This window comes from Porites lutea, chromosome 9, assembly GCF_958299795.1.
Source record: "Porites lutea chromosome 9, jaPorLute2.1, whole genome shotgun sequence".
Classification (NCBI taxonomy): domain Eukaryota; kingdom Metazoa; phylum Cnidaria; class Anthozoa; order Scleractinia; family Poritidae; genus Porites; species Porites lutea.
The window spans coordinates 5,184,903-5,206,178 of record NC_133209.1 but is presented as its reverse complement, the minus strand read 5'-3'; the positions used below and the strand labels follow the sequence as shown (position 1 = coordinate 5,206,178).

At 40.2% G+C, this 21,276-nt stretch overlaps 2 protein-coding genes and 1 pseudogene across 2 annotated transcripts in view; 2 read left to right on the top strand and 1 right to left on the bottom strand.

The window, feature by feature from the left end:
* Positions 1–21,276, bottom strand: part of LOC140948623 (dynein axonemal heavy chain 3-like) — a 97,685-nt gene that overhangs the window by 17,818 nt on the left and 58,591 nt on the right. Inside the window, exons 57-75 of the mRNA XM_073397889.1 lie at positions 20,753–20,812; positions 20,238–20,396; positions 19,701–19,769; positions 18,915–19,115; positions 18,321–18,476; positions 17,573–17,668; positions 17,040–17,144; positions 16,271–16,404; positions 15,785–15,902; positions 14,915–14,968; positions 12,590–12,676; positions 11,642–11,692; positions 11,489–11,554; positions 10,737–10,955; positions 10,211–10,315; positions 9,580–9,684; positions 8,512–8,585; positions 7,307–7,393; positions 6,686–6,857 (exon numbers count right to left, since the gene is read on the bottom strand). Of these exons, the coding sequence (XP_073253990.1) occupies positions 6,686–6,857; positions 7,307–7,393; positions 8,512–8,585; positions 9,580–9,684; positions 10,211–10,315; positions 10,737–10,955; positions 11,489–11,554; positions 11,642–11,692; positions 12,590–12,676; positions 14,915–14,968; positions 15,785–15,902; positions 16,271–16,404; positions 17,040–17,144; positions 17,573–17,668; positions 18,321–18,476; positions 18,915–19,115; positions 19,701–19,769; positions 20,238–20,396; positions 20,753–20,812 (2,118 nt within the window). The remainder of the gene's footprint in view (positions 1–6,685; positions 6,858–7,306; positions 7,394–8,511; positions 8,586–9,579; positions 9,685–10,210; positions 10,316–10,736; positions 10,956–11,488; positions 11,555–11,641; positions 11,693–12,589; positions 12,677–14,914; positions 14,969–15,784; positions 15,903–16,270; positions 16,405–17,039; positions 17,145–17,572; positions 17,669–18,320; positions 18,477–18,914; positions 19,116–19,700; positions 19,770–20,237; positions 20,397–20,752; positions 20,813–21,276) is intronic.
* Positions 412–1,768, top strand: LOC140948622 (beta-2 adrenergic receptor-like). Its single transcript, XM_073397888.1, has one exon. It carries the CDS (start codon positions 878–880, stop codon positions 1,766–1,768), a length of 891 nt encoding a protein of 296 aa, XP_073253989.1. The 5' UTR covers positions 412–877.
* On the top strand, positions 4,037–5,153 carry LOC140947942 (beta-2 adrenergic receptor-like; annotated as a pseudogene).

Sequence of the window (21,276 nt, the reverse complement as noted above, 5' to 3'; positions counted from 1 at the left end):
ATACGAACAACGAACTGCGGATAATCATTTTTCTTATTAGTTCCATTTAAGTTTGGGTGTCAGATGGCAAATTGTTGTTCACGCTTTTTAATATAACACGCAACACAATTTATGAGCTCTAGGATGACTCTTTTAAAAGTTTCATGAGACAAAATGAAAATAATGGCATCTGTGCAAACGTTCCATTTATATGCAAAAATTATCTTATTTCTGAGTGCATCAGTAATCAATGCTTAAAACACATTGTCAATCAATACGAGCGGGGATGCCCCACTAGGCGGTGAATTTGTTAATAAAAGAGCGTGTTCTAATTTTTGACATTAACATGTTATTTTGCAGTTTTAATGAAGGATATGGGACCGAGAATTTTCACTTATTATTTTATTCGACCAAACTGTGCAGTCAGGTGTATTCAGGGCAAGAAAGCGTCAGAGAGGACTAGTGTATTAAATAAACATCAATTTACCGAACACTGGCAAACGAGAACGAAAGGTGACATTTTGAATGATCGCCAGGTGAATGACAAATCATTCGGGGGGAGGTTCAAGTGTCTTGCCTTACATCTTAAGTACAATCAGCGTAAAATGCAGGCTGCAAAATGATTTGGTGAGTTTTATTGATTGACTAGCATAAGAAAGTCAACAACAAGACAATGATGCTCATTCGGTGCTGAGTAGTTTAACTGGAGGCTCTTTTTCCGACGAATTGCAACTGAATGATATCGTTTTAGTGGGCAGGCACCTTCAATCAACAGACTCAAGCATTTTGAAGCCATGCTGAAAAAACATTTTTCGAACCGCATCTAATAACATCAGCTATTAGGCCCTTTCAAGTTTAGAAAAGACTCGTCAAGGCAGGAAACTTTATCGCCTTCTACATGGAACCTAACATTGATGAATGGTGCTCCGATAACCGATTAGAGAGTGAATCGGTTATCATCCTATCTGTTTGGCTTAGTTTTACTAGCCTTGCAGCTGTAGCTGGAAACGCCCTTGAAATGTGGTTGTTTTATAAACACGAGTCTTTAAGAACTACTTCAAACCGTTTTATAATCTCGTTGGCAACAGCGGACTTCCTCGTAGGGCTTGTCATAACACCCGTGTGGATAGCCGAACGTTATGTGATTCAGCCGCCAGATACTAGTGCTTGGACCAAAATTTTGAACATGTTATGGGTATACACGACTGCGGCTACAACTTTTAACTTGTGCTGTGTTTCTGTGGATCGCTTTATCGCCATTTGTTTTCCTCTTCGTTACAAATTCATTATAACCACACGTGCATGTCACTATTCGATCATTTCAGCTTGGGTTGCTTCGATATTACTGCCGTTATCTTTGATATTCGTAAGCGAGGAAAAAATGGGAATGATGTTATCGGTCGCCACGTTTTTACTGCCCACCATAATCGTTACCTTCTGCTATGCATGGATTTTTAAAGCTGCAAGGAGACAGATCAGAAGAATACGAGAAAACTCTATCGAGAACAATACTATGTTTAATGCGAAACAGAACTATAAAGCCCTAAAAACAGTAGGGTTTGTATTGGGTGTATTCATCGCTTCATACATGCCTTGTTTAGTCGTCTCCATTGTGCACCAAGTGAAAGGAGGGGATCCTTGTTTAGATGACAGATATTTTGTCTCTGTGTGGCCATGGATTGAAGCGGTTGCTTTTACGTCATCAGCTATCAATCCATGGATCTATTGCTTTCGAAACACAGACTTTCGCGAGGTCTTAAATCGTAGGTTTACTTGGTTTCCGTCGTGAAAATTGTGAGATACAAAGTTCGTTGGATAATCAATGAGGAAGACTTCTGTTCTTAACCCAGATAGTTAAGACTAAAAAAGAGGGCTTTTATTTTGCCTTTGCAAATGTATGACGCATAACAGTTGGCTAAAAAAGTCGTAGTTTGTAACTAAAAGCATCTTAAAGTAGAAAGCGTGTTTAGCAATCGCAAAGGCGACTTGGGAATTTCGAGTCAGCTACTTGCCTAGAATTACCATAGGAGATTCCTTTCTGTTAATGACCAATACATACAGCTATTCAAAAGGTAAGGTAAATGTGACAAGTTATTATCTAAAGCTTACGAACTTGGTTTGAAAGCTCGTATTCGTAATCAGTTTCCTACTCGTACACCACTGCAAGTGCTTTTTTTAACCGGAAGCGCAGGCCACGAAGCAAACTCGTTAAACAGGTGCAGCTAGGCCACAACCCGGTAAGTCCGGGCTTTTAAAAGTCCGTGGAGCCATTATCACTCAGTCATGGTGACTTTATGCAACTTACATAAGTGTTAACTTACTTAATAATAACATTACAACTTGAAAAGCACAAATCAGCCTCGCTTTTTCGAAGGAAATTCCATTTCTGTTTTTCTGAGAGGTGAGACGTGATCACTTCATAACATAACGCCAGTTTAACTTGTCACAAGCTGTTAACGGTGTCCTTACTGGAAATTAATGGCGCAGTTTCTCTTTCCTTACCCTGGGTGCCAGAGGCTTTTCATACGCGGTTTCGGCCGAAGACGTGTCGGCCTGCTGCTGACGAAGCTCCTTGTCGCGCGCGAGAATAAACCTCTGGTACCCAAACTAACTCTCTCTTCTGCAGGGTCCTTTTTTCTGTCAGGTGGAACACAGGTACCCCAAGCTCACGAGTGAGAATTGTGTTGCTTAAGAGAAATATTTTAAGACATTTTATGGAAAATTTATCGATCGTTATTTAGGGCTTAAAATAGAAATAAAAATATATCAAAACTTCTTACCTTGCCTCCTTTTCTTCTTTGTGGTATGTTCTTAGCATTTCTGGCCGTTCCAGAGAGAACAATGGTAGAAGTAAAACTCACTAGAATCGCGCGGAAACGGCCAGAAATGCTAAGAACATACCACAAACAAGACAAGGAGACAAGGTAAGAAGTTTTGATGTATTTTTATTTCTATTTTAATGCCCTAAATAACGTTCGATAAATTTTCTATACGAACCCTTATAATATTTCTGTTACGCAACACTATTCTCACTCGTGAGCTTGGGATACCTGTGTTTGCAACTAACTGCCAATATGACGTGCGGTAAAGCACCCTGAATCGGTAACCCAGAGGAACAAAGCATAGCGTGAAGAATATCAGATCGCTAAATCAATAACAGAGCAAAACATCCAATTCTGAATACGAACAACGAACTGCGGAATTAGAACTTTTATAATCAATTTTCTCATTTGTTCTTATTAAGATTGAGGGGTCAGATGGCAAAATGTTTTTTACGCCTTTTTATATAGCAGACGGCATAACTTAGGAGCTCTGGTGTGGCTCTTTTAAAATTTTATGAAAAAAAAATGAAAATAATGGCATCTGCGCAAACGATTCTATTTATATGCAAAAATAATCTTGTCTCTAAGAGCATCAGTAATTAATGCCTAAAACACATTGTCAATCAATACGAGCGGAATGGCAAGGAGGGTGCAAACTTGTAAATACCAGCTGAAATAAGCTGCCTCATTGCCTAATTTCTAACATTTACATGTTTTTGTTCTTTCAAAGAAGGAGGGGACACCGATAATTTTAACTCATTTTTGTGCTCATTTCGAGCACACCGCGAATCTGGCCCATGTGTGGTAGGCACAAAAAGACGTGAAAGGAAAACTAGTCTAACAAAAGAAGAAAAAAAAAACACTTCAGTCTACCTTATAATGTCAAGTGAAAACGGAAGTTGTCAGTTTAAATGATCGCCAAGTGAATGAAAAATAATTAGGAGGTTCAAATGTCTTGTTTTACATCTTACGTTCAAGATGCAGGCCGTAAAGTGATTTGGCAGGTTTTACTGACTTGACTAGAGAATCTAAAACACAGTGCTGTTCTTTGGGCGGTGAGTGGTTCAAGAGCAGACATTTCTGAGCTTCTGCAACTGGATGATATAGTTTTAGTGGGCCACGAATCTTCCATCAAAAGACTCGTTTCTGGAACCGTATCCTGGCTATTAGGTATTAAAAGGCTTAGAAAAGACCTCAAAAGAGGAGATTTTATCGCCTTCTACATGGAACCTAATATGAATGTGTCGTGCCCCGATGAGCGATTAGGAAGTGAATCCGTTTTCATCCTATCCGTTTGGCTTAGTTTTACTAGCCTAGCGACTATTACTGGAAACGCCCTTGTTGTGGTTGTTTTATAAACACGAATCTTTAAGAACCATTTCAAACCGTTTTATAATCTCGTTGGCAACAGCGGACATTCTTGTAGGGCTTGTCATTAACCCTATGTGGATAGCCGTGCGTTATGAGATTCAGCCGCCGTTTATTAGTACACGATCCGAAATTCTGGAAATGTTATGGATACACACAACTGCGGCTACAACTTTAAACTTGTGTTGTGTTTCTGTGGATCGCTTTATCGCAATTTGCTTTCCTCTTCGTTACAGACTTATTGTAACCAAACGTACATGTCATTCCTCGATCATTTCAGTTTGGGTGGCCTCGATATTTCTACCGCTTTCACTGTTGTTCGTGAGCGAGGAAAATATGGAGATTCTCATTATAATACCGGCTGCCACGTTTTTAGTGCCAAACATCATCGTTGCTTTCTGCTATGCATTGATTTTTAAAGCTGCCAGGAGACAGATCAGAAGAATACAAGACAACTCTTTCCAGAACAATACTGTATATCATGCCGTAAAGAACTATAAAGCCCTAAAAACAGTAGGGATGGTAGTGGGTGTATTTATCGCTTCATGGATGCCTTGTTTAGTCGCCACCATTGTGCACGAAGTGAAAGGAGAAGATTATTGTTTGTATGTTAAATATTATAATGTTGTGTGGCCCTGGGTTGAGGCGGTTGCTTTTACATCATCAGCAATCAATCCATGGATCTATTGCTTTCGAAACATCGACTTTCGCGAGGTTTTAAATCGTAGGTTTAGCTGGTTCCCGTAGTGAAGATTCAAAGTTCGTTGGTAATCAGTAAGGAAGATTTTTGTATTCAACCCAAAATAAACAAAGACAGCCTTATATAGTGCATAATAATCGGCTAAAAAATCCGCAAGTTTAAAAGCACACACAAAAAAATTCATCGAAAATGCTACTTTGGAATTTCGAGTCAGTCAATTGCCTGGGACGATTATCTTTCCTGTAACGACCAGTACATGCAGCGATTTAAAAAGTTTAAGACTATTGTGGCAAATTATTAATTAAAGCATATGAACTTGGTTTGAACGCTCGTATTCGTAATCAGTTTCCTACTCTAACTCCAACTGCAAGTTTATTTAACTGGAAGCGAAGGCCATGAAGCAAACTCGTTAAACAAGTGCAGCTGAGCCAGAAAACAGTAAGTCCGGGCTTTCAAAACTTCGTTAAAAACAGTTTAAGGCTAATGTGACAAATTATTAATTAAAGTATATGAACTTGGTTTGAACACTCGTATTCATTATCAATTTCCTTCTAGAAGCGAAGGCCATCAGGCAAATAGTTGTAAAAGTGCAGGTGTGCCAGAACTTGGAACGTCCGGGCTTTTAAAACTCCCTTGGCGCCCTTATCAGTCAGCCATGGGAACTCTGCATGTTTTCAAAATGTTAACTTACTTAATAATAACACTGCAACTTATAAAGCACAAAACAGCATCGCTTTTTCGACGGAAAATTGCATTTCTGTTTTGCTGAGAGGTGAAACGTGATCACTTCATCACAGGGTTTTTTTTTCATTACAGCAAAATTTCTACGGCAATTTAACTTGTCACAAGCTTTTATCGACGTCTTACTGAAAATGGCACAGTACTAAAAGCGCTGTTTGAGTGCTGCGGGGCAAAGACATTTGTGTACGGACCACTTTAATGTCCATCAATGAGATTTATAGAAACGCGCCATATTTCTTTGAAGCGTGTGATGCGTGGCAACTGTGTCGATCAACCTGTTTCAAAGACACTTTGTACCTTGAAGACACTTTCCACCATGTTTTACTCAACGATTAAGGAGGAAATACAATGAACTTGGTTGAGAAAGTATCTTTCAACATATGAACGGGTTAAAACGAATTAAATCGCCATAGGACTAAGGTGAGTTTTGAACTTTCGCAGGGTGGAGTGGAGAAATGCCTGGGTAAGGCCATCTCGAGGTTTTACGTGGAAGTTGCGGATAACTAAACGTTTCGTGGAATCTGCCCACCTATCCCTCCCCTAAGCCAACATTTTGCCCTCAGTAAGAAGTAAGTGTTAATGTTGGCATAGGGGAAGGGTAGGTGGGCGGTTTCCCGGACTTGCATCTAGTGAATTGCACTACGAGACGGTCTGTGGGATAAATGTTGGACAAGACTCGCGCCAGCGCGCAACGTCGAAAAGGTCAATAGAAGAAGCAGTGTAAAAAGAGCGATACTTCCCCCCAAACAGTACCAAAGCGCAATTTCGCCCCGTTTGAAATCCGCAATCCAAGTTCTGCTAAAAAAGAATCCGGAAACCAATACCTGAAATCCGAAATCCATGGAGTAGAATCCAGAATCCAAGAATGTTTTGGATTCCCTTACAAGAGGATAGCAGTTACACGCGATAACTACCTGGTCTAAAACCTCGCTATCTCAAAATACTGATAACACACCAATAAACCACCAGGAGTTTTTTCACGTGAGAGACTGCCCACGCCTCACGTCAGAAAGTACGTGGAAAATATTACAAGCATTTTTCAGGAACTTCTACGAGCCGTCTATCTAAAACTCACGTTTTCAGTGAAGTGTTTCAAGATTCCCTTGAAAGACGGCAGCGCTGAACAACGAACCATTTCAGCCCAGGACTTTTCGGTCAACCAATCAGAGGCAGGGTTTGGGAACTTGTTCTCCAGGGCAACTCCTCCCGTCAGCAGAAACCGCCACTCTTGTTCATCAATTTTACCGCTGCAATTGAAGGAAAATGATATGTTATTGAGGTTTTTTTAAGGACCAATCAGCAAATGCCCATAGCAGCTCATTGAAAGAGCGCCTTACGATTAGCAAAATTTCAAAGTTTAAAGTTGAACAAAGAACTGCAACACAAAGTGGAAAACCTAGGTAAGAGTTGGAGGTCATGCAGCCGAGGATCAAAATATTAACGCCGCCTTTTTAACAAATTTAAACACAGTGACCATCCTTTGTACAGCTTAAATTACTCCCTAGGTATAAAGAATCATCTTCGCGCCTTAGGAATAGAACCAGTGTTAGTTCCGACGAAGCCATGATGCACAAAGCACCACATGCAGCTTGTGCTCTACAATATACTCAAAAAAAGTTGAACTTAAACAATTGTGGTTTTTTCAAGAGTAGGTGATTGTTACCACTTTTCAGGGTGAGCGATGAATGCCTCCTACCTGCCCCTTTGAATGCCAATACACAGCAGAAATGAAAATAAGAGCTTGTCCTTCTCAAACAACGATCGGCACACGTTTTTGTAAATACTGAAAAGACAACAAGAAAAAGATACAGTGTAGAAACAGTCTAATCACAGAATAGAACTATACAAGTTAACTGTTTGACGGCAGTGAATTTTATTACCAGGAAACGGCTTGAGACCATTCAAGTCAGGTTTCACTTTCCAATGGAAATACAGAGGATAATAAAAAATAATGAGATATAACATTTCAATACACAGGCATATAGATAAACGAAACTAAAAGATATATTAGTGACGGAAGTTGGAGAAACTAAGAGTTTTCAAAGTTAACTCCCAAAAAATGAAATCCAAATTTCTATTTACAAGGAAATTAATTATTATAAGTTATATATCTTATTGCTGCGACAAAACAGACAGTTATCTAACGTTGAGTTTTACCTTTAAGTTAATAGAGTTTAGTAATGTAGTACGAGAGAAGAAAAGAAAACTAAAGCCTCGTTTCCAGATAAAGGCCAGGTCACCTGGCCCCAACTACAAATTTGACTGATATCATGACAATAGACCCTTGCACGGTTTTTTCAATTTTTGACATGGACCAGTTGGGGAAAATCATTCGACATCACTAGAAAGAGCGCCTTAATATAAGTAAACTTGCCAAGTTTAAAAGTGATACGTCTTAAGCGAGCGAAGATATAGCACCGCAAAGTTGCGAAAATTTACAGACGCTTGTAAGATGGGGCTACCCTGGGTGCAAGAGACTTTTCTAGCGTGGTTTCCGGTCTTTGCCGCTCGTGGCTTCGGCCTACGGCCGAAGATGTGTCGGCCTTCGGCCAACACCGAAAATTTCCGCCGCACACGAGAAAAACCTCTGGTACCCAGGGTAAGATGGGGCACACAAGCGTCTGTAAAATTTCGCGACTTTGAGGAGGGCCGAGCTATATCTTCGCGAGTTTTCAACAAACCACTTTCAAGCTTGGCAATTTTACTAATTAAAAGGCTCTCTTTCCAGCGCAGTCGACGGCTTTTCCCTAACTCGTCCATAAACTAAAGTTGGAAAAACCGTGGAAAGGTCTATTATATTTAGTCTCCTTATTTACTGCCAGCTACAAAAAAGAGAAAGAATCTTGGTTTGCACTTTTGGAAGTCGTTCTGCGTGAATATTGAAAGATAATTATATCTCACCTGTAGGTAAAATGATCGTTTAGATTGATGATTCTTCTTGACAGATCTGAGGATGGTTCGCTATTTATGATGGACTACAAACAGAAAAAAAACACACAAAATGACGAGAAGAATTAAACAAGCAAGTAATTAATTGAAAAAGGTTTTTTTAATAACCTTAAGCTACATGCAAATAGAGGCAGCAACTCCCAAAATTGTTGGGAGTTGTTGCGTCCGTTAGCACGCAGCTAAAAGTTTGACTGGTTTCAAACTTTGCACAACAACTCCCAACAACACGCAAATACAACAGGGTGTGCAAACGGACGCAACATGTAACATCCAACATTGTTGGGTCCGTTTGGACTGGGCTTAACAATTCCTCATTTGCGCGGTCATATTAAGTCAAAAATTACTTCCTCCGTCAGTATCATCATTGAAAATTCGTTTCTTTAATCACTTACTAAAAAGAAATAAACTCCTCGTACATAAACATTCACTAGCTAGCCTGCACCACAGATGAAATAAACCTGAGGTTAAGTCCGTCTGCAGGTCTGGGAGCCAGCGCCGAAATCCTTGCTCTGGGTCCCTACCTGTGTACCAGGACTTGAGCTCGAGCCACGGTCGGCCTGTTAAACCAGGCATTATTCAATTGACCAATTAGTAAAGGGAAATTCGAGTCGCACTTCCGGAAACTCGTTGAGTCCGTTGGGGGCGCAAAACAGGGACCTCGGCGTTGCGTCGCAGACATTACTAGCCGGGGTAGGTTACGTCTGTGAAGTAGGCTTAGCGGATCAATTTAGGTTTCTAGGAAACTGACCACCCACCCCTCCCCTAAGTCAACATTATCACATAGGGCAAAATGTTGCCTTAGGGGAGGGGTAGGTAGGCAGTTTCACAGAAACTTAAAGTCATCCGGCTAAGCATCCCTTCGCGTGTTGCGCTAGATACCATGAGACTTATTTGGCAGATTCCGTTTTGATTACGAAAAACGCCGAGGTATGTACCACAGGTAGGTCCGATAGCATGGAGTCCATTTTTTGCTGGTGACTTATTTGTAAGATTCTTTAACTAACAAAACGGGGAACTCACCTGGAGGTATAAGTTAATAAACCAGGTGAGGGAGTACTGATACATTGGCTCGATGTTGGCCAGGTCAGATATGGTGAAGAACAGGATACTGGAGTGTCGGGCCACCTGGGAAAGTAACACATAACATTTTAAAAACAAGGTCTTTGACAAACAATAGTCAGCTTACACAACAGGACGGGAGAGGAAAGAAGACGGCAAACCTTGTGTGACAAGCGTGACAATAATTTTGTTTGAAAAACTTTTCCGCCGAATTTCACCCTCCTTTAAACAGGTAAAAGACCAGAAAACATTAACTTAAGTGAAGATCATGTTTGCCAAATTTCGTTTTTCACTCGGTTCAGTTTCACATATATAAACTATGGTAGTCTTAAATGTAATCCGATTGATATTTCAGTCGGCAAATTGTTGTTGTTGTTGTTTCATGGCATAATGGGCCAAAAATAAGGTGAGATTTAGTACTTTCTATCGGAACGGTGTTAACCTTTAACCTAAAATCGGGCTCCCTTGCTATTGCTGTAGAGCAAGAAAAGTGATCGTTGGCCAGTCCGATAAGATAAAGATGAAGGTAACCTGAAATACATAGAATAACTAGCAAAACAAAGCGCAAATGAAGATTTCAAGTACGGCTTACAGGCTTATAACCACCGCGAGTCTTATCAATTTCTTCTTCGGTCTTTGAGGCGATTTCCTGTTTAACAGAGATTTCCTCTGACAACTTCTTGCTGGATGACAACACCTACAAAATAATAAATGAATGAAAAAAAGAGTAAACGTAATGTTTTAGAAAACTCAGTCCATTTGGTGTACGCAAGAAAGGCCTTTGCCAGTAAACCATGTACTAACATTACAGCAAATACAATAGATAAGAATTACCATCTTTCATTGGACCAAATTGATTCTGTGTCGTCCTATACAGGGCTTTAGATTGCGAGGGGACCGGCGTGCGAACATGTAAACAAACAATTGCATCTTGAAAGTAAAGGGGTTTAAGCAACCAGAAACTAAGGCGACAAGGGCGAGAACAGGTACAAAACAGTTGAACAACATATTTCAAACAAAAGCACGGGTTCTCTTTAAATGATAACAACAACGTTTGATGTTAACATCGGGAGTTCTCAACATGCTTTAAGAATGTCAAACTGTAGGCGGATGGGTACCTCGATGGCTGTCTCTTCCTCCAGTATGTTGCCTTCGCTGGTTGATAGCACCTCCAGAATCTTATCCTCAATCTCCTTCAGCTGTTTCTTGTTCTTGGCGCTCTCGATAATCAACTCGTTCTTTTTCTCCTCCAATTCAGGCTTCTCCTTGGCAGCTACAATTCCAAGCAGCTGATCCTCCAGGCCCAGAGGAGTTATCATGAAGTTTAAAAGGGTCACCTGTGAGAACATGACAAGAGTTACGGGCATACTCAAAAAGAGCTCCTCTGAGATTGGGGCGAGCTAACAACCCGAAGGAAGTGGGGAAAAGGCTCTTCACTAGTTTTCCCTTCCCACGCTTGGCCTACATTACCTTGCACGCCTAATCTGTTGATCAGCTGTAATTTCCAAAAGAGAATTACTAAGATTCTAGCTTGATGTACAATTAATATTAACTGAAAAAAGATCCCATTTCAAAGCAACAGAATTCCGTTTTAAACCAAGCTGGGCATCAGAGCAACGCAACTGAAGTTTCGAAGATTTCATCAGTTGTGTGTATCGTAAAAACGCCGAACTCCGTGAGAATATTGAAAATCGTGCCAAAAAAACCCTCTAAGAAGACATAGAGTACATGTGAATTTGGAGATAGACTCGCTGTCACACATTAACAGATAACGTAAAACTAATAACAAAAGAAGCGCGTCTTACTGGAGGCAAATCGGAGTAAACATTCCATGTCTAGTGTTGAACGGCGATATTCATTCGTAACTTACCTTTACTGACACCTCAGGCAAATAATGTGGGTTTCTCAGTTTTGTGGTGATGTAAAATCTGAAGTCCTGCAAAAGAAAAAACGAACTAAGGCAATGTACCAGGAAAACAAAACCATCATTAAACATAAAATAAATTCGACAATAAAGACCTACCCTGCTAAACTCCACAACATGATCACCCATGCGCAGATATTCTACTCCACCCTAAAGAAAAACATACGATGAATTTGTATTTCTTCGCTTAACCCAAATAATTTGATAAGCTATGAATACAATGCAATAATAACGAACATTGGATGCAAAGAAGAATAGGAAGCTTAAGCAACCACGTCATGACAAAGAAAACGTCAAAGAGCAATAGCTTTAGATTACCAAAACAACAACAACTTTGCACCTGATTGACGCTATTTTGTACATTTCGTCAGTTTCGTTGCCTGGACTACGAAGCGAAACCATAGTTAATAGATTGGAATGGTCATGGAGCCCGTCAGACTTCTTTTTCACATGTTTTTGTGGATTTGACGGTGCACAACGTTCAATAGCATTCTTATCATTTTGACCATACTGAGCAACAAAAAAGTCGCATTAATTTATTACGTCACAATTTGCCAAAAGAAAACAAAGGATTGTACACCGTCTAGGAGCTTCCAACATGAACTGCACTACTATTGTTTTTATATTTGATGTTTGTTGCCTTACATAACCAGTCTCCTCTACCAACTATGGTGAGACGTCCTACTTTTACGTTTTAAGGAGGACGTGAGCATAAGAAAACGATTTTCTTTTTCTTTTTCTGACCTTAGATACACTTCTTTCGAAAGGGCCAGTTTAGAATTATCAAAAGTTAAACTTGGCTCCGAGGCTGAAGGGAACAACACAAATGAAATGAATTATTTATCCCTGGATCTTAATGCGGTTTCTTTTGTTTTATACTTCTCAGCTTCGGAGCCAAGTGTGAATTTAAGTTATTCGAAACTCCCGAAAAATTTGCTAACATTTGACATATTGAATTGAGAGAATTCAAACAGCGCAAATTCGTTTTTTTCTGTCCCAGTCGCCGATGTGGTTGCTTAACCTCCTTATTAAATTATTCCAGCACACCTGTTTAAATGTCTGTTTCAACAAGATTGGTTCCAGTAGTGGATCCAGTTCCTCTCCGACATTCTCCAACAGAACAGGGGTACCAAACTTTAAAATACAATTTTTAGACCCATAAGTAATCAATAACAAGACGCTACGGAGCTAGCGTACACTTCGGCGTCGTGGTTGTGGAACTAATTAATTGTAAATGCGGAGGAATAGTAAGAAATCAAATATGGTAAGAGTAAGGTGTGAAATTATGGGATTTGTCAGGATATTCTGAAAAGAGCAACATCCAAGAGGCCTACTTGCCAAAAACTAGCATTTCAGGACAAATTGTCTCCGCGATATTAGCCCAGTTATGCTCTGATGACTCCATACAAATCCTTCTAAAAAACAATTCTCTATTTTCCTTAGTCACATCAGGCTTCAAAAACAGCATAGCAGTCTCATGTACTGATTAAAGATATGTAAGGCACGGGTAAGGAGTCAATTACGTTGAGCATGGAATTGGCTCAAAGTCAAAGTCACGAGTTCGAATGTTTTGAGGATAATTATTCACTGACTATCAGCACGCAGGGATGTCGTATTAACACAAGGAAGTTTAACACCAAAGGAACATAGCCTTTACAGAGCTTTAAAACACAGCATCCACCAACACAAACTTGACTTGAACTTTGAGTAAAACTAAACAGCCTCTACCAATAATAACAAACTCTCACTTGAACTTCAGATATCTTACGGCTTCCGCGAACTTGTAAACACAATACCTGAAAATCGACCTTCGTCACACTTGACTAAACACAGCAGTCCAGCTCGTGGGAAAAACTTAGTTCTTCAAAAGAACTCGCTTAGAACTTGTATACCGTTTGACATAATGAAATGGAAACATGCCCTAATTAATTGTTCTTGGATAATCCAAAAACGTAAAGAACGTTCGAGAAAGTCACGCAACGCATGAAAGCATTTTTTGCAGCATTTTGTAACTTTAAATTCATCATAAAACAGTTCGAAAGGAGGGCTCACTCGTGAAATGTTTTTCAACACTCGAAGAGAAATTTCGTGTCTCTGCGCGGCCACGAAATATCCTCTATTTATTCCTTGAGTAATTAAAGACTAAACTCGAAGTGATCTCAAGATATCACGAAGTAGTCCGGTCTCATTTTGTGAAATAGTTGAAACAAGCCGAAAAGTCACGAACTTGCACGCCCAATCTTGTCCCGAAACTAGTGCATCATTTCATAACTATTTTTTCACATCCCAACCTACCTTGGGTCGCAGTAGCGCAATCGGCTAATCCCTCAACTTAGAGTCTCCTCTGATCTGACGGGTCACACAGGTGAGTCGGTTCAAACCCCGGGAAAGCCAAAATAATAATTCTTTCTTCCTCGAAAAAGTTAAAGAATAAATCAAAGAAATCGAAGTGATCTCGAGATAGCTCAAATTAATTCGGCTCTCATTTCGTCAAATAGCCGAATAAAACCGAAAACCTACAGACTTTGCATGCCCAATCTTGTCAAAAAATTGTAACTTTGATACATTCCTGAGCGTCGCGAAACCTTTACTTCGCGCTCCGCCGAAGTAAAAAGATAGAAGGAAATCGCTATCATCAAAAAGCCCTTCAGGTACCTATTCGAGAATCTATGTCCAAGACATGAAGTGTGAGAAGATTTCCATCTACCATCCAGACATACCAATAACGATGTAAAAGAATTCGAATCGCTTGGGTTTTTACCCTTGCACTTATCGGTGTTTGGACATAAGACGAAACACTTCTTCTAGTGTTTGATAGGTAACATCAAGATTGGCATCACTCAGTAAGTCTGCCATGCATTAAGATACGTAGTAGGTAAGAACTGAACTTCTAACAAACAACTATTACGTAGAACGTACCATCAGGCACATCCAAATCGATCTATCATAGCAAATCAAAATTTTTTTATTTGGATAGAGTGCGGCAACGCAAACGAAAAGCTATGGGTGGTATTCTACTTTGCGGCTGTCTAGTTCTAAACTGGATGTTACTAAAACGGGAAACGGGAAGCGGGGAGCGGGGAGCGGGGAACGTGGAGCAGGAAACGGGGAAAGGGAAGCGGGAACGGGGAGCAGGGAGTGGGGGGGGGAAACGGGGAGCAGGTAACGGAACGGGAAACTAGGAACGGGGAACGCGGAACGAGGAACAGGGGACGGGGGGGGGGGACTGCGAGCGGGGAGCGGGGAACGAGCACACCTAAAGTTTGCGTTTTACTTTTGTAAAAAAATTGATGCCACAATAAATTCCTCGGAGCATAAACAATAGCACAATGGAAGCGTGCTCGTCCTCATTCACAAAACAACGAAGTTTACCTGTAAAGAGTTTTCCAAGGTTCGGACGTAGTTCTGATCTGATAATTTGATCACCTACAAGAAAAGTTTAAAAATACAGTGCAAGAGTGACCCAAACAACCTTCAAAATGATACTAAAAAAAAGGCTTACCATCTTTTAAGAAAGTGATCTGAACAGAGTAAGACACAAAGATTCATAATCGGGTGCTTCAAACAATTCCCCTTTCTTTAGAGTGAGTAGGTTGAATTCTCCGCCAGTTTCATTTGAATAAATGTTTAAATTAATGTCAAAAAAGAAGGCGAGTGCTTCATCACGGGAGCCAAGCACAGGGAAACAGAAACGTTTCGACGTGTTTGGAATCCGTGGTGAAGCAGGAAGCCCGAGTTTTTGACATGTCAAAAAATGAAACGATAAGAAATTATGCAGGGAAATGTTTTCTCTGGTATCGCATCGTTTCCATGAGTAGTGTTAATCAATGAAACATCTCATTATCATCAACTCATAAGTGTTTGATCTTAGGTGAAAAACATGTTTCATCTAAGATCTGGTGGTGTTTTATCTGCTGTTTCATTTGGTACAATGTATCAAGAGTCCTCCACATAACCCAAATGGTCATCATTTATTGGCTTTTGACTACATGAATAATTAATAAGTTTGAGAATCGTGGATAATTTATCATTATTTCTCTAGGGAGTGGCTAGTAAACAAATAAATAAATAAGTAAATAAATAAATAAACTAGTTATAGCTATAGGTAAGTGCCAACGAGCAAAGATTTTACCTACACGCGCGCGCTGATCGGGAACTCGGAAATAGCTTATTAATTAATTTGTACCCAGGACTTTTAACGGTTAAACCACCGAGGTTGTGCAAATACTTTTATGGACTGACCTGGAGACTGTTGGGTTTCTCCATGTTCTTGATCCACTTGTTCGCTTGGCCCTGTGGATCGATCATCAGAGGCCAGCGGTGCGAATTGGTTACAATAATTGCGTTATCAAGAGAAAAACTGAAAGTGGAAACCATAAGACAAGAATAAGAAAGAATCCAAGCTGGAGAAATCCTGGCTTAAAAGTTCTCTCGAGACATATAGAGGATACTAAACGGCTGCGCGGAGGTACAAAACTTCTCTTCCAGCTTTGAAAATTGTTTGGTATTTTCAAGAGGCCATGGGATGTTCTATTTGTTATTTAAATACCAATGAAATACCAAACCATTCCACTTTAATGAGTTTTTTGCTATCCTGATGTATTACAGTATGTAAAAGAATTATGAAAAGAGAGTAGTACACTAAATGTTTGCATTTGTATTTGGGATATTCGTAAAGTAAATTTAAGTCAAAAATAAACAAATAAACAAGATCCTTTGGTGTCTAACTTGTCGACAGGTAATCCAGCAATCTGCCAGGTTCGGGTGGACAGAGGATCCCCAAGCGTTGAGGAGAGTGAAAAGTTATCAGAGACTGGGACATTTTTCTCTCGGCACAGGCTCCACCATTCCTTGATGCATTCCTGAAAGAAAAATCGTTATATCTGTATCGGAGGACGAATTTTGACTCACATTTCTGCCCAACCTCGCAATAGCCAATCAAAGAAGCAATAGCGTCCCGCAAATTAGACCCAAAGTGCAGTTCGACACTCCAGCCCAGTCTCTCGCGTAACGTAATCAGGCGGCTTCACTAGAAAACAGCCCAACATTCGGTCTAACCTGTACTACTTTTAAAGACTCAAATTTTACCTATCTTTGTAAAATTTCAAACAATTGAATATTTCGTTTTCCATAACTGCAACTCGCTGGTCGGAACACGACGTGCGAGTGGACGTTTTTTGAGATTAAGATTCAAATGTGTAATTTTGTTAGTAGAGCACTAAGTTTTTGTTTGCTTAACAGAGACCAGGTAATTCTTCGCTTAAAAGTACCAGGCGCTATCGAACCGAAAAACTACCGGGCGCCTACCATGCACTGCATCGTCGCCTTAACGGTAAGAACCGTTATGTTGTTTCGTTCTCGGCGCGGGCCCAACACCAAGCGAATTTTCGTACTGCAAGTTTTTTCCGCGCGTGACATAAGCATTTGTGATCATTTATTTTTGTGAAAATAAGCCAACTACTACATGTCATGTTGTGTTAATGGAACACCAAGTTACCTGTCTAAATTCAACAGTAAATGGTCCGAGATAAGCTACAATGCCCCCAGACAACAGCACATCACCGACGATATTATTATACGTCTCGCCAAGCTCCTGCGCCACCTAAAACAAAATAAATTCAAAACGAAACTGTGCTTTGCAAAGTTATCTAACGATTTTACCGTCCAGTAAGGTTACCTTTTGATTCTGAATCTCTAGAGTTTCTTTGCGGCGAAATTTTTTTTTATCGAACTTCCTGTGAAACATTTGGTCTGCGCAAAGCCTTGCGGCCTTTGCAATGTAAGGTATTCTTGGTAAAAATTTGTTCTCGGATTCATTGTTTCTTTTGAAAGACATTTGGTTTCTTAAATTCAATCCGAATTCAGATTTTTCCCAGAGAAACACAGCCTAATTGTTCAACTTCAGATTGGACAATTTTACCATAACAACTCAAACTCTTTCAATTTTATGTTTTCTTTTCGAAATAATAAGTGAAATTTAAGAAATATACCGCCCATTTCTGTTGGAGATGGATGTCCAAGCCTACCAACCTGCGTCCAGCGTGATCGTTCTCCTCCCAGACCACTTATAAGTTTCTCAGCTCGCAACAGCTTCTGGGAACACAGGGCGATATTTCGCTCAAGTTCCTGCAAGAAACAATATCAGTGAGATTTTGTTCTTTGTATTTTTCAACTCAACAATCATCGTTTAAATTGTTAGTTTGTTCCCTCATAGCCTCCTCCGCAGGCCGGGCACCACTCTCCTGTTTTGGATCGCGCGGGTGGGAGAATGGGGAGAGAACAGGGAGTGACAGTGATGGCAACTCCTCGTCTTTCTTTCTTTCATTAGTTTAGCTTTCGAGCTAACTACCGCTATGAATAGAAATACTTAATATCTGCGCTAGGTGCCATGGCAAATGTGGACTAAGATGTGAAACAGTCATCTATATTTAGCTAACTTTTAGAGTTGAGCAGAATTCGTTTGTATAGTTTTTGAACTGGTAGTAGCTGAGTGTTTTTCATGTTAGTAGGAATCTCTTCCCAGATTTTGGTTATGCAAACTTAAATGTGTGTTTGCCATAACTTGACCTCATAAATGGCACATGAAAATTGAGATTTGAGGCATATCTGGTATTGTGTGAGTGAATACAAGACACGTTGCAACACAAGAAATAAAAGAGAGAAAGAACAGTGAAGTGGACATGCCGATATCTCAAGATTAGATACAATCGTTTAGCTCTTGAGACTAGAAGAAAGATGGAATTCTATGACAGAGTCATTAACAAAAAACATATCAAACCTGTTTCTTGTTGACTTTGGACTGGTAATCGTCATTTAAGTTCTGTAGCTTGTCCATCACCTCCTTTAATTCTGCACGCTTCTCGTTCAGATGCGACATCTGCTCAGCCAGCATAGATTCAGCTTCTATCAGCCGCTTACGTTTGGGAGCGACAAGCTAAGCAAACAAAAAATAATAATAAGGTCGAACAGACACCTAAATTATTCGGACAAACAAAGTCTCCATGGAAGTAAAAAGGTTTATTTTTCCTGGCACTGTATCCTGCCTCGTCTCCGGTCGCTCACATTCGCTTACTAAATTTAGAAAACGCCATTTCGTTGCTCACTTTCGCCCTGAGAAAATCTCTTGCTAGGGGCAACGTCTGTACCGACTGCACCACAAAAAAAATTAGGTTCTTTTTTTTTTTTTTTTTTCAAGAAGTGCAGTATGTTAGCGTTCGATTTCAAGCGACGATAACTTAAACATAACATTTTCCTCAGGCACATGCCACATGTCCACTTACGATACCTGCCCATAATAAATCCCCTTTAAATAGGACAGCTACATTAGAATAACGTCACTTGCCCACACACGATTTAAAAACCAAACGGTTACCTTGGCAACTCTGTCGTACACTTCAATAGCTCGGACCCATGAGCACAGACCCTCGCACGCTGACGAAACGTTTTTGATGAGGGAGGGGTGAAAGTCTGGATTAGTAATGTACTTCTCTCTGATCTTGCGGATTATAGGGACAGGGATGTTTTCCTTGTCAAAGAGCTTTAGACTTTCCAAGAATTTCAAGTCGCCTAAGACCTACATGTCGAAGAGAGAGAAAACGTAGTGTGGTTAAAAAGATAAAAAAATTCATTTCATCGAACATCTTGCAGACTGTTAGTTCCTTTTCTCTCAGACTCGAGTACCAAACAGTAGTCTCTCTTCTCCATACTGACTTAAATGATTCTCGAAAGCGTATTGCGGCAAAAGCGTCCATTATCGTGTTTGAGACGACCAGCCTTACCCAGTTTTATTCTTCTTTTTCACAATCGCTCCGCGGCCAACGTTCTAGTTTTTGAACAAATTTAGGTGTCTGGGAAACTGCCCACCTACCACTCTCATAACTCAACCTTAATACTTACTTCTCCCTTGGGGCAAAATGCTGGGTTTAGGGAGGGGTAGGTCGGCAGTTTCCCGGAAACCTAAATTGATCCCGAATTTCTACCTTCAGTAGTCAACGGAGAGCAGAGCATTGCGCCACGAACAGTCATTGAGGACTTTCGTGCCAGCATAGACCAGGCAACAATGCCACGCCTCAAATTTTCACAAACACTTTCCTACTTTTGGCCCTTGGTATATAAACTAAGAGCTCTTATTAACGGCCTAATCTCGGGGGTGATTAACCTTTTTGGAAGACGCCCAGTAATCTTCAATTTGTTTACCATCAACCATCTTTTTTTCAGGCCGCACATTCTGTAGAAAAAAATGAAAAAAAATGAAAGTTACGAATTATGAACAAACCAAACACAACTAGAAAAAGACCATTTTTTACTAAGATAAAACTACTCAACTATCTACCTCCTTCGAGTTGTTTCTGCCTCGCTACCTTTCTAACTGTTCTGCTGGTCGTCGTTTTATTCTTCAAGACTGCAGAGTAAATTGTGACGCGCCATTAACTGCCTAAACGTAAACTGAGTTAAGTGTGAGAGGTGAGAGCAAAAAACTGTACAAATCCTTCTTAACCTCAAGTACTACAAAGGAAAGTAAGAAAAACCAGGAATCAAGTTTTTTTACCCCGGCTGGCGAGAATTGAACTCACAACCTCTGGATTAGATATTTACCAGCGCTTTAAACAAATGAGCTACGAGGCCAATCGGAAACTAGGCAAGTTATTTAAGGTTATATAGGTGACAAAGTCAGCCCGAGTCATTTTTCAGTTACCTTCAGAATACAGATAGCCTCCATAACCATGCGCACACCAGCAGGAGGATTTGCCATGGATTTCACGAGTGAAATGTCCTGTTGTTTAAGGGTGTCCAAGGCTGAGACTGCCGCATTTAGTGCTGGCATGGCAACAGCTAACTGTTCCTCGCATTCATCCTAAATTCACGAGGACAAAAACATTACTAAGAGAAGGCATGACCACTTAACGACAGTCAATATCATTGTCAAGTCACGTTTAAGAATAGTGACCCTTTATGTCTGTCTATAGAAACTAAGTTAAATCGACTTCTTGAGGTACAAGCTCGCTCGCTTTTTATAGCTAGTTTTTCAAATTTCAGCGCTGCTTCTTTAAAGTTAAAAATCTCACTTTGCCCAAAAGGACCTCAAAATCTACTTTTAGTTAGAAAGAATTTTTCAAAAAAATTCGATTGGTTCGCGCGTCCAAGGACAGCTAGTTTCCTGTGAGTCAATACGAACGCAAAGTCGTTCTAAGGCAGCAAACTCAACCTTACCTTTATAGCTTGAGCTTCCTGTGCGGCCGCGTTAGCCACAGCTTCGTCTGCCTGCACAACCTGCATTAAATTTAATGGTTAACGCAATGTACCTTTATCCGATTATGCTTTCTCTGGACCACGAGTAAAAGAAACGCAGAAGTTGAAATGTTAAAGTAAAAGGTAGTAATAGCCTAACCATCAAACAAATCAGTAAACCATGACGAGTCAAAGAGTATGGAGAAAGTTCAGAACCTGTTCTCAAAATCATTAACAATTCAGGAAGAGAAAACAGTATCAAACACTCCTTATTGGGTTTGATACATAAGAATCATTCACTGAGGTGGTCTACGTCCCCTACTCTTTTAGAACAGTGGTGTGGGTTCTTTTACGTCCCACAAGAACCAGATAAGTGTAAGTGCTGTGAGACGGGATCTACGGTTTTCCGTCCTTATTCGAGAAGACTAGAAAGTCTAACCATTTGCAGATGACATTACAAAGGTGGCACTTTCTTCTCAGTTATTTAAAGACCCTAAGTGTTGGGA